We start from the raw sequence: 14,674 nt of genomic DNA, 5'->3' as shown, positions 1-14,674 counted from the left end.
GATCAAGGACACTTGAAAAGAATCTCAGCTGTCAGGGGCGGCTCTATGTATTTTGCCGCCCGAAGCACGGCAGGCAGGCGGCTTTCAGTGGCACGCCTGTGGGAGGTCTGCTGGTAACGTGGATTTGGCGGCATGCCTGCGGGAGGTCCACCAGTCCCGTGCCTTCGGCGTCCCTGCCACCGAATTACCGCCGAAGCCGCGGGACCGGTGGACCTCCCGCAGGCATGCCATCGAAGGCTGCATGACTGCCGCCCTCACAGCGACCATCAGGCTCCCCCCACCCCCACTTGGTGCACTGGTGCCTGGAGCCGCCTCTGTCAGCTGTGTCATATGAGGGCAGAATGGCAGAAAAAAAAGGGTGTGTGAGATCTTACTACATCTTACACCCCGTAGGCCAGTGGTTCTCAACCTGCGGCCTGCTTGCGGCTCAATCATCACACAGCTGCAGCCCATGTGACATCCTCAGGGCCATACAGGTAGTATATATATTGTGTGGAGGTGGCCCACATAACACATTGAGCCCATAATGGTAACTAGGTTGAGAACCACTGTCCTAGGCCAAAGCTGGAGGGGTTAAATGCCACCAAAACATGAAATTTCCTAAACAAATTCGATGTAACATAGTCATCCATAATGAAGGAAATGGTACTGCCAATCCAAACATATACAAATAATGAGTCTAGCCACCCAAGAATTATGATTGGCTTAAAAATAAAGAGATTTAAAAAAATAAATCTTTGGTTCTTTTTAATTGCCTTCTGGCTTTTGAGCCTTTTGGTGCACTTGCGTCTCATGTTCAAGCTTTGCCTCTGCATCTAGGAGAGCAAGAAACTTACTTTAAAAAAAATTAAAGCTGAGATTCTCATGTAATATCAAGATACCAGTATCTGGAGATTTCCGGGGGAAAACCACTATAAATTCAAGACACAATGGAATCACAAAAGTTGGCAACACTGAAGAAATAAACAATTGTAAGAAACATTCAGTGAAAAAATTATTTTTATAGGACACTATACCACAATAGTGTCTGCTTGCATCCGAAGAAGTGGGTATTCACCCACGAAAGCTCATGCTGCAAAATGTCTGTTAGTCTATAAGGTGCCACAGGATTCTTTGCTGCTTATACCACAATGTTTCATTCGTAGTATAAAATCAGATATTTGCATAGCAGTGTATGATTCTCGACATGACTGTTGTTTGAAAACATACCTTTTAGCTGATTGAATGTTCCTTAGTAGCTCAGACAGAATGTGGGACATTAGGCAGCAAATAAGAGATGTCCCTTAAAATGCAGGATGTGAGTTCATACACCCCTCAGAAATATTAGGGCCACAGAAGTGATGTCAACATCCATGTTTGTGTGATTGATTGCTGCTACGTTCAGCTGATATTTTCACATCATCTACTGATTCCTAGGCTATAAGTTTTCAGGAATCCTCAGTTAATTGCTTGTGGCTATTACTCCTCTGGTCTCCACCTTCCAAGGAGGGAGAGGAATTATAACGAGTAGCTGTCATAAACAGTTAGTTAATGGTTAAGGTTTTTTTCGACCTGTAAAGGGTTAACAAGCAGTACCTGTGAACACCTGACCAGAGGACCAATCAGGGACAAGATATTTTCAAATCCCTGTGGAGGGAAGTTTTTTTTCTGTTCTTTTTTTTTTAGAGAATCTCTCTTGGGAGTTAAGGGAGTCCAGACATCTTAATCAAGTCCTCCCAGGTTTCTGCAATAAATTCTTCTATTCAAGCTAGTGAGTATTAGCAAGGAACTAGTATTCTTATACTTTTATTTCTGTATTTGCAATTCTGTGTTTTGCTATAGAATTTCTTTAATTCTGTACTGTTATTGCTTTTACTGAGAAAGAAAGGAGGGGGGATTCTCTCCAGAGATTGATAAGTTTAGACCCTGTGTATTGTTCCATCTTGGTATTACAGAGACAGTTACTTTCTTTTTATTCTTTAATAAATCTTTTCTGTTAAGGACTTGGTTGATCTTTCCTTGGGTAAATTCTCAGGGAAAGGGGAGGAGGGAGGCATCCCTCTGTAGTTGAATCCCGGTATCTCTCCTAGGAAAAGGGAGGGGGGAGAAAGCAGGGGGGAATGGTTTATTTCTCCTAGGTGTAAGAACTCCATGGATTTGGGGCTCTTGGGATCCTCAAGGATTTTGGGGAAGGACTGTGTCCCAATACACGTACATTATTGGGTGGTGGCAGCTTTTACCAGATCTAAACTAGGATTTTAGTTTAGGGGAGTCCATGCAGGTCCCCATATTGGAACCCAACAGCTCTAAGTGGGGGTGAGACCTATGACAGTAGCCTACGGAGGTACAAACTGATGTAGTGGGATGTAATTAAGAAAAGGAAGATTAGGATGGATATCAGAAAAAAATGTTAACAATGAGCTCTATTAAGTTGTCTATTCCCAGTTCCTTCTTTAGAATGTGATCTCTTTAGGCTAAGGGACCTTATTGCACCATGTCTGCCATATTCTAACCACTGCACAGTGTTCTTGTACTTCTAATAATGTTTATAATAAAATTAGTCTCTGAAGAGAAGTGTTGAAAGCCCCATTACTTGAGTAATTTAAAACTGGACTGGACAAAGCACTGGAGAACATATTACAGGGACCAATCTTGATGGGCTGAGGGAGCTGACAGAACGACTCAGTAGGTATTCTGCTCTGATTTCTGTTATTCTGTGTGTCTATGAATTTTCCAGAAGAATAAGAGAGAAGCACTCAGAGCAAATGTATCATACTTAATTCCAGTAACATTACTAGTATTTGCTGACTGCTTCCAGTAGGCAGACTGAGGGCTTGGCTACACTGGAGAGTTGCAGCGCTAGTGGTGGGTTTACAGTGCTGCAACTTAGTCACCGTCCACACTTGCAAGGCACATACAGCGCTGCATCTCCCTGGCTGCAGCGCTGCTCCGCAAGTGTGGCCACCAAAAGCGCTGTAATTGGCCTCCGAGGTATTCGGAGGTATCCCAGAATGCCTGTTCAGCCACTCTGCTGTTTTGTTGTGAACTCCAGGCTCCCGGAGCTGCTTATCTAAAAAACAAACACAGCTCCTGTTTGCTCCAGCAGAGGCAGGCAGGGGGATTATTTTGGAATGTTCACAGCTAGTGTTTGCTTGAGGAGAGAAGCAACACGGTGGAGGGGGGGGGGGTCCGTTTTGGAGCAGCTGCTTATCTGGTCTGAAGGCTATTTGCATTTAGTGAATAAGAGAGGGGTGGGGGAAGGGGTCCAAACTTTTAAAATGATTGAAGGTTGGTGCTGTGTATCTTCCAGTCCTTAGAACTTGCAAGGCAGGGAGCTGACACAGTGTCAGCTCCAAAAATCCACTCTCTCTGTCTCCCCCACGCTCCCTGTCACACTCCACCCCACCCCCCTCTTTTGAAAAGCACGATGCAGCCATTTGAACGCTGGGATAGCTGCCCATAATGCACCACTCCCAACAGCACTGCAAATGCTGCAAATGTGGCCACACTGCAGCGCTGGTAGCTGTCAGTGTGGCCACACTCCAGCACTTTCCCTACACAGCTGTACGAAGACAGCTGTAACTCCCAGCGCTGCACATCTGCAAGTGTAGCCAAGCCCTAAGAAGAGAATTTAGGCCCAAAGCCTTCTCCCATTGACTTAAGTGGGAGAAAGTTCAGGCCCTCAATGAGTAATTACCCCAGAACAGCCAGAGTTGAGCCAATAAACTAGACATGAAAGGCTCCTTCTTCCATTCCCAATCTGATGGTCCATCCATTCACTCCTATGCTCATACTTCTATTCCAGCTTGTTATTTTAGAGTTCCTACATTACTGTTTATAAGCACAGGGTTCGTTGAATGTGCTGGTTTGCAATTCTAGGCTCACTTATAAGTGCTGGATAGAGTAATGTGGTTTGTTCATAAACCTGGCTGCTGACATTGAGTTATCTCTCCCTCCCTCCAAAGATAAAGAATAGTGACTCATTTATTTGGCATTAGGGGTAAGCTCATATAAAATATTACACGGACTTTGTAAACAGGTATACAATATACAGTGCTCTTTTAAATACAGGCTTTTATAATGAGATAAACCAAGAAAATTCTGGTTTCAGTTCAGTTGGTCTATGCCACAAACACTGTATTTGCATAGATGGTGTTTAATTTCCTTGTTTTGTTTTTAAATAATCTCTGGAAAGTTATAAAAGTTTATTTATTCTTCAGTGGGGCTTCACTCCAGGTTCTGGTGGACAGGTAGTAGCTGCTATGGATGTCCATTGGTCCCAAAATGCAAGATCCATCACATTCAGTAAAATATGGATTCAGTATTTATCTGCCTTAAGAGCTGTTGGCTCCCTCTACCTTTCTATTTCCTTTTCTCCCTTGTCAGAATAGCCAGGGACGGTAGATTTTTTTACCTTTTCTTACCCCCTGATTTGAGAACATTCTCAGGATGTGTTGTTGAGAGAGGATCCACTCAAGAACACTGCCTTGTTACCTCTGAATGATTTGAGGTTTGGCTTTGGTCCCCCATGTCAAATCTGTGACCTGCAGGGATTAGGTCCCTGTATGACTCTTAGTAGCCACATCACAAAAGCAATTAACACAAGTGACCCCCTCCTTGGTAGTCTCAGGAGACAGGCCAAGGCCTCAATAGACTCTGAAAAGTGCATTCCCCTAGAGGTGTTTCTCTATAGCAGAGTTGGGTTACATTGCCCAGGGTGATATTGGGGGATTCCTAAAAGATGGATTCTGTGCTGATCCTGGAGGTTTTCAGTCAGACATTTTTTGCCAGCACTAAAAATCATTTTGATGGGAAAAACTAAAGGAATGAAAATGGTATCTTAAAGACATAAAAATTAGATAGAGTGATATAATAACCCCCAAACATAGGGGCACAGCCAAAAGGGGTAATGTGGCAGGGCAAAACATACGCAAAGCAACCATCTGTGTTCCTCTGGGGCTTTAATGGATCTTTTAATTTATATCCATTTTAAATAGCCTCCTTTTACAACCCAGTTGGCCCCTCTTTCTTTCTCTTCTCTATCCATCAGTTCACTGTGATGCAAAGTTAAAGTGTCCTTATCAGACAAGGTGCCAGTAATATCTCTCTTTTATAGCCTCAACCTTTTCATGAGCAAACATACAAAGCAACCTTTGGCCTCTCTCCTTTCCTGAGTTCTGTTGCTTTTAATTCTTCACAAGCAGAAGTGCCAGTTAGAGTAGATGGGTGTGGGGTGGAGGTGGAGGCAGAAAAGGGGAGAGAATGAAGGGGTGAAAGAGATACGGTATAGCTGATCGGTGGATATACAACATGAATCTTTGTTTCAGCCTATTCAGGAACAACAACAATGTAGTGCGTGTGTATGTGTGAGCATTGGGTCTAAGCTGAGAGGAGTAATGAGGCAACGAATGCTGGGTCCGGACCTCTGGCCATTGCTCCTCTGTCTCCAGCTGCTGTGGCAGGTTGGTGAGGGCAAGTGTGTCAAGGACAATTATGTAATCAATGTGATGCAGATGAATCACTCAGACCTTCCATGGACCTTCGATAAAATAAAACCAGCTGTGCAGCTGGGACTACGTATTGTAGAAGAGCAGCTGCAGAAGGCAGGTAAGGGTGTGAAGCTGTGTGTTCTTTTCCCCTTTAGAGTTTTTGGGTCAGACTGTGAGCCCTGGCCCTCCCTCAGTCAGTGCTTCTACAAACTGCCCCTTGGAGCTGTTCTTCGGCTGTCCAGTCACCATGTAGATCAGACTATAACTGTCCCCTTCTTTCCAAGCAGCGGAGCCACAGTGCAAGGATTGAACCAGGGATGTTTATGTGCAAGTTGATGCAAACCCTTCCCTGAGTTAATTTCTGAAGATGTTCAGTTGGGATTGAGAACATAGGAACTGCTGAACCAGACCAGACCAGATCAGGGCTCCACTGAGTCCAGTATCCTGGCTCCTCCTCTAGCAGAACAGATCAGTGATCTATCTATTCTGGTAACTTCTATGTTAGATAATGACAGATATGTCAGCCCACTCCCCCAATGATGCACATAACTTTGTAACATTATGATAAAGAAATTTCATCCTGACCCCAGTTGCTGCTCAGATTATTCCCTGAAGTGTGGGGATCAGCAGCCCTTATAACTTTTAATTTAGGTTGCATCACTCAGGGGCGGCTCTAGGATTTGCGCTGCCCCAAGCACGGCGGCACGCCGCGGGGGGCGCTCTGGCGGTCGCCAGTCCCGCGGGACCAGCGGACCCTCCGCAGGCATGCCTGCGGGAGGTCCACCAGAGCCTCCTGCCGCCCTCCCGCGGGACGCCGCCCCAAGCGCGCGCTTGGCGCGCTGGGGTCTGGAGCCGGCCCTGGCATCACTACAGATGCTATTCTTACTCATTTTCATATCTAACCCCTCTTTTCAATATCACTAAACCAGTGATTCTCAAACTTGTGCATCTTTTCCAGGGTGCAGGAACCTAATTAGTGGAGCCATGACTGTGCGGCTCCACTAATTAGGTAGGTGGCCCGTCATTCTCTCTTGTGCGGCCCACCAGGCGCGCACCTTACAGGGAACTATCTGGGGACCACCTGAATGGAGCTCGTGGACCACTGGTGGTCCATGGAGCACAGTTTGAGAACCTCTGCACTAAACTATTTGCCTCCATAATGTCCTGTTACAGCAAGTTCTAAGAAAACTATCTCCTTTTCCTCCCCAATTTTAATGTTTTGTCTTTTTGTTTCATTTGAATTTGATGCCTTCTGATTTTTTTCCTGTAGCTTTAAAAATCATCTGATATTCTGCCTCTGATCATGCCCAATACCTGACGCTTTAGAGAAGAGTGTCAGGCTTCTATAGTGAAGTTAATTCTTATCCAGTGGAATGGAGGGTAGGGGGAATTGCTTCCCAGTGAATTTTGGGAATGGAGGCATTTTAGTATGCAGGCCCATATTAATGGATGGGCTAATGGGGCCATAGCCCAGGCCCCTCAGAAGACTACACCCTCCCCAAACTCATGGGATTGCAGTAAGTAATGTTGTGATCTGCACTCACTTGCAGTGACACTCAAATTTGGCCCAGTCACTGCTCCGTCATGATCAAGGGACAGCTGGGACAAACCTGAGCAGTGTTGTGACCCCAAGTGATAGGTCACAATGCCCAGAGTAGGGAGCCAGCCCCAGCCCCAGCCCCATGGGATAGGAACCACTTCTGCAGGGTAAGTGTGGGCTGCACAGAGGTTTTTGAAACTGAGGCCCTCCCACCCTTCCAAACAATTAAAAACACCGAAGGGAGGCCTCCGGAGGCAGAGAGTAATGCAGGGCTCAGGATATTCTGTCTCCAGGACCCAGAATGTTCTTAATCTGGCCCTGTTAGTATGAGACTACTGCTCTGTGTCATGAATGAACAGAGAGGGACCCTCAGTGCATCAGTGAGTAAATGTGTCTTGTAATGCTATTTCCCATTTCTCGTCTATAGGAAAAAATGTGACAATCAATGCCACCTACCATGGCTTCAACACATCACTGTACATCTCACAGGGCTGTCGCACTACCACCTGTGAAGGTGTGGAGGTCATCAAGCAACTCTATGTGAGTATTAGGCATTTCTACAGGAGTCCTTCTTTTCTGTTTATGGAAGTGTGTTGAGTGTTGGCTAGAGGCAGGTATAGTGTGTGCTGAGGGCAAAGTACAAGCTTCCTACACAGACACTCAGTTCACCTCATTTCCAATTTATAGCACCCCCTAATTCCTACTGTCTGCCCCATACATCTGTACAGCTAGCCTCTCTTGAACTACTTCGCTCCTCACCTGCAACTCCAACACAGCTCTGATAATGCATTTTAATTCTGACATGTAGTTTCCCTGCTGTTCCAGACCTGAGCTCCCACACAGCTTTGTCATACACCTCTGTGCAGACCACACACTGCCATGCATCATTCTGTCACCTCCTTTCTTCTCTTGCTCCAGATTCATCCTCTTATCTGTTCCCTCATTCCACAGCCCCTTCTCTCACCACTCCGCACTTGCTCAGTGGCAGTTTATCTTGGTGCTCTGTCTTCTCACATTTCACAGTCTCCTCCCAATCCCCCTTGCCTGTGCCTTGCGCCACATTCTGCATTTCCCATATCAGTAGCCCCTTCCCTCACTTTGCACTCTCTGTTGCAAATGCTCTTTTATCTCTTGCAGAATAGTGACACACTTGGCTGCGTTGTCCTGGGACCCATTTGTACTCATGCCACGTACCAGATGGTCTCGTAAGTATCAGAAAAAAAACATTACTGTGTTCCAAGGAAGTAAAATACTCAACAAAATTGTTTCCTACTCAGACTAGCATAGAAACTGAACTTGTGTGTGGGACATACTGCGCTTCACAATCAGGGTCCTACAGAGCTCTTATACCTGGCCGCTACCTCCGGCAAGGACAAAATGCCCCCTAAAGAGCTTATTAATGCAACTGCTTTACTAGGTAGGACTCAGGAGAGGAGTGAGAATGATTGACAAAAAGTAGTCCGATCACTCAAGGTCTCAGCAGGCTACCTCTTTAACACTCGCAGCAAGAGACAGAAATGATCTTGAACATAGGAATCTCCATATTGACTCAGACAAGTGGTCCATCTAGACAAGTATCTCATCACTGTAGTAGATGCTTCAGAGGAAGGTGTAAGAAACCTTGCAGAAGACAGTGCTGGGATAACGTGCACTAAGAGACGGTTTCCTCCTAACCGTCAATATTTAGAGGTTTGCTCATTCCCTGAAATATGAGTGATTATATGCCTTCCAGAATTCTTGTTTTTTAAAATATATTTACTGTTATATACATGAACAACACACGAGTAAAATGTTGTGTGTATATATAAGTGAAGATATTGTTATCCATGAAATTATGGTCTGACCCTTTTTTGAATCCTGCTACACTCTAGGCCAAAATGATATTGTGTTGCAAGGCGTTCTGTAGGCTACTTGTGAGTTGTGTGAAAAAATATTTTCTTTAATCAGTTTTGAATTTACCTTCTTTCGACTGCATTGAATGTTTCTTTGCTCTTTTACTATGAGTCAGTGTGAATAGAAATCCACCTTCTCTTTTCCACTCACTGTTTTGTATGTTTTTTAATCATGCTCCCTTGTATTTGCCTCCTCTCTAAGTTAAAGCATCCCAGACTTTTCAGTCTCGCTCATACAAGAGTTTTTCATGTCCCTACTCATTCTGACTGCCCACCTCTGACCCCATTCTGTTTCTTCTATATCCTTTTTGAGGTGGGATGACCAGAACTGAACATATTATTCCTTGTGAGGGTGCATGATTGATTTATATTATACAGTAATATTACCTGCTTTGCATATAGCAGTATTATAATATTTTCTGTATTACACTCCATCCCATTCCTTAAGCATCCTAGCATTGCTTTTTTGGACTCCTGCTATACCTTGATCAAAGAGCTTCACTGAGTTGTTTACAATATTTCCCAAGTCTTCTTCCCCTCCCCCCCAGTTAATTCAGAATGTTTGAGGAGTTGAAGCTTCTGCATAGCAATGAAGAGCACTAACTATTAGGCAACCAAGTTGACCCAGGGTAAAATGAACAGATTTGGGAACCAAAAGCAGGTTCTTTACCTGGCAGTACTCTAAACCAGCCTGGTAAATTTCCATTTTAACAATGAAATCATCTTCCTGGCTCACTGCATCAGTTGTCCTCCCGAGCACTGTGCATCCCTCCACTGGCTCCCCTTTTCTACTGCATCAAACATAAGCTACATCACTTCATAATAATAATGGCCTTTACCTGGAAATGAAGTTAGACAGTAGTTCTGTCATATCATTGCGAGATAATTCTAATTGCCATATTGTTCAGTACAATATTTCCTATGAAGTGTAAAAGATTGTCCTAAAAGAACTGCAGAATTTTTCTAGTGTAATGTGATAACAGTGCAACATTGCAGAAAATACCTTCACCCATTACAACCTCTCTATGGAGGAAAAAATCGTGGTGTTTTCAAAAATTCACCCCAGGTGGAGGTTTGCCATGTTTGTCTCTATAACCACTGCTATTTCCCCTTTCCCAAAATACACTAAGAAGTCTGGCTGTAGAAGTAAGATTTGTCAATGGCTCTGAGAATCTCTCCTCCAGCCCTGCTCTGTGAAGTGCTAAAACCAGTTTAAGAAGAGTGGCTATTGGTGGCCTGTGATTCATCTGACATCATTCACCTGGCAAAGGATGTCAGCCCACAGTTCATCCAAAACTGGCTTAATGGAACTAACGAAACTTCACTAAGCTATTTCAGATTTCCTTAGTGCATAGGCTGGCACTGTACAATAATTTTACCCTTCTACATAAGATGAAATGTGATAACTGGTTCTGGAGGATCTTATATCACACCTAGAGGTTGAGAGAAAGATTACACAAGGGATTGATCAGTCAGTAGACAGGTAGCTTTTTGTTTCTAGCTCCCCTCTGGCCTCAAGAAAATTACAATCATCACCATCTGATAGCTGTTCCATGAACTGTTTAAAGTAAGTTGATAGGTTTCAGACCCACTCTTAGAAGCAGAAGATGGCATCACAGCAACTGTGACGGGTTTCCCCCAGGGTGCCACCCAAGACTGGGGTGCCACTTGGCCTCCTGACCCACCAGCCTGGGCTCCCTCTCACACTGTACTGCTGTGACAAGCTGCAAAGCCCTCCAACCTGCACTTTCACCAGCATATATACAGGTAGGGACACACCCAGCTGCAGTTACATGCAGGCTCTCTGACCAGCCTCTGCATTGGAAGGCTACAGCTAAGGCAACTCCCAGCTCCTCAGGCACGCACCCACTCTGGAGTATAAACCCCAAACTATACCATCTTACACTGCACAGGGAACTGTACAGTGTAAGCTCATAAAATTCACCCCCTCCCTCAGTATGGAGAGGAATATGCAACAGCCTTTGCCCCGAGCTATGATTCCCATACACTTCACTCCAACTCACTGGTTAGATAAAGCAACAACAAGTTTATTAACTACAAAAGACAGATTTTAAGTGATTATAAGTGATAGCAAACAGTTCAAAGCAGATTGCCTATCAAATAAACAAAAAATGAAAACTAAATTTGATATGCTAGGTAGATTGGATATGATTAGCAGATTCTCACCCTAAGAGATGATACAAGCAGGCGGCAGATTCTTAAGGGGCAAGCTGCACTTGCTTTACAGCTCGGAATCCCCAGGTGTTCCATTCACAGGCTAGAAATCGCTTTAGCTTGGGTGCAACACTTCCTCCAGTCCAGTCTTTGTTCCTCAGGTGTTTCCAGGAGCCTTCTTTGGTGGGGCGTTAAGAACACCAGATGATGTCACTCCCTGCCTTATATAGCTTTTGTATATGGCAGGAACCCATTGTTCCCAAAGCAGTCTGTGGAAAAATACTGACATCCCAAGATGGAGCCTAGAGACATGTGATCTCATTACATGTCCTTGTAGAGTCATAGGAGCCATCACTTGGAGGCTGGCTGTAGCATTTTCAGGAAGGCTCCCCATGTGGGAGATAAGCTTCTCCTAAGGCCTATAATTATGTCATAATCATTTGGAAGGGTAATGTGTAGTGGAGGCATGCAGTGTACATATACCGAGGCTAGTTAAATTGTCAGTCGAGCACCATTACGCTGTACTGACATTTTAAAGATTTCACCTGTTCTTTGGTGGGATGGGGTGGGATATTATTTCAAATTTAGTTTGTATTAAAATGAAGTCAGGACACAAAGTGAGAAAGTACTGGGCATGTGAATCACCTGGTAGCTACCTTGATGTGACATCAATTCATGCATCAGTCATATTATTTTTCCCCCCTCTCCTCCCTTAGCGTTGACACAATATTGGGCCTCCCTCTGATCTCTGCAGGGAGCTTTGGGCTGTCATGTGACTATAAAGACAACCTAACTCGAATCCTGACTCCAGCCAGGAAACTGATCTACTTCTTCGTTGATTTCTGGAAACAGTCCAATTTGCCATTCAAAACCAGCTCCTGGGAATCCACTTACCTCTACAAGACAGATAACACCACAGAAGACTGCTTCTGGTAAGAGCATTCCCAAGTCTCTCCCAGCTACTGTCCAAGAAAACTCAGACTCACTCTGGCAGACTCACTCTTTAGGCTATCCTTAGATTTTTCCCTCTCTCTAACTCTCTTTATTGCTCTCATAGAACTGAGAGTTGGAAAAGACCAATTAGACCATCCAATCCCTCTCCTTTCCAGAACAGCAATATTCTCTACACTACACTTACCAGTGTTATGTCCAGTTTGCTTGCAAATGTTCCCAAGTTATAGATTTTCATCACATCCATTGGGAGAATATTTCACAGTCTAATAGATTTCACTGCCTGAGTTTTTGTTGGCATCTAAATTAAATTTTCCCTCTTTCAATTTCATCCCATCACTCCTCGTAATGACTTTCTGTATCATCCTAAGTAATTCCTCTACTTCCTCCTTGATGCCTGATTGTCCCCACACAGGATACAAATCAGTCTGATTGTTATCTTGCTAGGGGAAAAGGGTGTATCTGATGGTTGTGGAAGGAAGGAAAAAAATCAAGCCCTTGGTTTTACACCATTCAAACATTTCTAGATTGTTTAAATCCCTGATGTAAATGGTTATGCATCTGGCTTAACACATGAGAGGTTCCATTTAGTACTACTGATGTGCATAAAAGTCTGCAAGTTAGGGCCTGAGTTAGCTCTTTTAATTCTCTCTCACCTTAGTCCCTTCAGTCACTGGTTATTTATGTTACACTGAATACCTTTCAAACTCTGATCAATGTTCTTCTCTGAATGAAATGACCTAAAATGAAATCAATAGCCTAGGTATGGTCTCACCAGACCAGGGCCATAGAGGGATATTATTACTTTTCTGCTCTGTGACATGATACTTCAGTATATGCAACTGCAGGGGCTGATCTTTCTGTCACAGCATTGTAAAAATCATATCTAATCTGCTGTCCGCTATCATCCTTAGGCCTTGTTCGTTTTTTTAGAGTCTTCATTACCATTGAATTTCAATCAATTATACTGACTTTTTTCCTTTAGTTACAGTACAATGCCTTTTCCCAAGTTGAATCAATCTTATTTAGTTACTTTTTGCCCAGACTTTAATCTTTCTAAGTCCCTTGGTGGTTTTTTCATTGTCCTCAGTGGTAGGTACAATTTCTCCTAATTTCATATCATATTGGAGTTGTATTAGTATATTTTACTCTATTTTTCATTAATGAAGATGTTAGTACAGACTTAATATCAATCTCTGTGATAGTCCAACAGACACTTTACCTGCACAATATATTGCTATTTATCATTACCCTTTGTTTATGTCCCTCAATCAGCCAATTGTCAGTTTGAGTGTGTTCCTATCCCAGTTTGAACTAATTTTTCAAGTAAGAGTGAGATAATTGCTTTATTAACATCCAAATATTACATTTAGTGCACTCCACTCTTCTAGTGATTTGGAAATTAAACTAAAAAAAGCAATCAAGTTTGTGTGGAAAGATTTATTCTTTATTGCCCTCTGTCAGGAAAACACATAAGTACCTGCTGAACTTTATGCATCAGCTTGAACCCTATTGATTTCAATGTTTTTTTAAATTATAATTAGAGATATACCAATCTCCTAGAACTGGAAGGGACCTTGAAAGGTCATCAAGTCCAGCCCCCTGCCTTCACTAGCAGGACCAATTTTTGCCCCAGATCCCTAAGTGGCCCCCTCAAGGATTGAACTCACAACCCTGGGTTTAGCAGGCTAATGCTCAAACCACTGAGCTATCCTTCCCCCCATGTAACTTAAGCATGTATTTAAGTGCTCTATTGAATTAGGAATTAAAATACAATCCCAGTTCCATTATCTCAGATGTTTTTAATTACCATTTTCTCTTAGTATTTGTCCTTTTATTAAGGATAGAAACTTGACTTACAGGACGGTAATTGCCAGGATCATTTTTCTTTCATGTTTTGAAAATTAGTGTTTTTTCCTCTACTCTTCTGCTATATCCCCAGTTCTCCATAACTTTCCAAAAATAAATGTCCATGGTACCGTATATTCTCTAGCTAGTTTCCTTTAATACCTTAGGTTTCCTACCATTCAGAGCTGTTGATTTGTGTATTTTCTTGTATTTCCTTTATCAATACTACTTTTCATGGTCTTCCTTACTTCTTAATTGTTCAAACTTTTTCTTTTATTGTTATTTTCAGGAAGGACTTTATATAAAATAAGTGTTGTGCTTAACTTGGAGTGTTTTAAATTTACTATTTTCTTTTAAAAATCCAATTTCTGATAAAGCACCTATTAAATAATATGGCCTGATTATTTCCACCCCACAAATATTTAGAGGCATGAGTATCTTCAACAGGACTATTCATGTGTGTAAAGTTAAGACATCTGAATGTGTGCAAGATTGGAGCCTTACTCACTAAGGGCATGATCCTGGTGAGGTGCAGAGCACCCTCTTTTCTTACTGAAGACAATGGAAGAAAAAGGTGTTCAGCACCTCAAAGGATGGTGCCCCAAGTGCTGTTAGAATCACAAACTAAGCAAACCAGGGGAGGGAAAAATAGAGAACATTTGTTCTCCCTCCACTAATTTTTCAGACATAGTGACCCAAAGTCTCTTTTGTAGCTATAGGAGGTACAAAATTTTCAGATAGAAATAGGATTTTCAGATTGACTATGTCCCTTTAGTGCTTTTACCTTGCATTTACTCATT

General features: G+C 43.1%; 2 protein-coding genes across 4 annotated transcripts in view; one reads left to right on the top strand and one right to left on the bottom strand.

Moving 5' to 3' along the window:
• LOC123345943 (intraflagellar transport protein 56) overlaps positions 1 to 14,674 on the bottom strand; it is a 102,639-nt gene that overhangs the window by 86,027 nt on the left and 1,938 nt on the right. The gene's annotated exons all lie outside the window — the stretch shown is intronic.
• LOC123345927 (heat-stable enterotoxin receptor-like) overlaps positions 4,696 to 14,674 on the top strand; it is a 71,248-nt gene continuing 61,269 nt past the window's right edge. The window contains exons 1-5 of the mRNA XM_044983019.1: positions 4,696 to 4,814; positions 5,307 to 5,586; positions 7,436 to 7,548; positions 8,146 to 8,213; positions 11,792 to 12,007. Coding sequence (XP_044838954.1) covers positions 4,788 to 4,814; positions 5,307 to 5,586; positions 7,436 to 7,548; positions 8,146 to 8,213; positions 11,792 to 12,007 — 704 coding nt within the window. The 5' untranslated portion in view covers positions 4,696 to 4,787. The remainder of the gene's footprint in view (positions 4,815 to 5,306; positions 5,587 to 7,435; positions 7,549 to 8,145; positions 8,214 to 11,791; positions 12,008 to 14,674) is intronic.

The sequence above is a fragment of the Mauremys mutica genome, chromosome 1 (assembly GCF_020497125.1).
Source record: "Mauremys mutica isolate MM-2020 ecotype Southern chromosome 1, ASM2049712v1, whole genome shotgun sequence".
Lineage (NCBI taxonomy): Eukaryota > Metazoa > Chordata > Testudines > Geoemydidae > Mauremys > Mauremys mutica.
The sequence above is the reverse complement of the archived record's forward strand: the minus strand, read 5'-3'. Positions and strand labels throughout refer to the sequence as shown.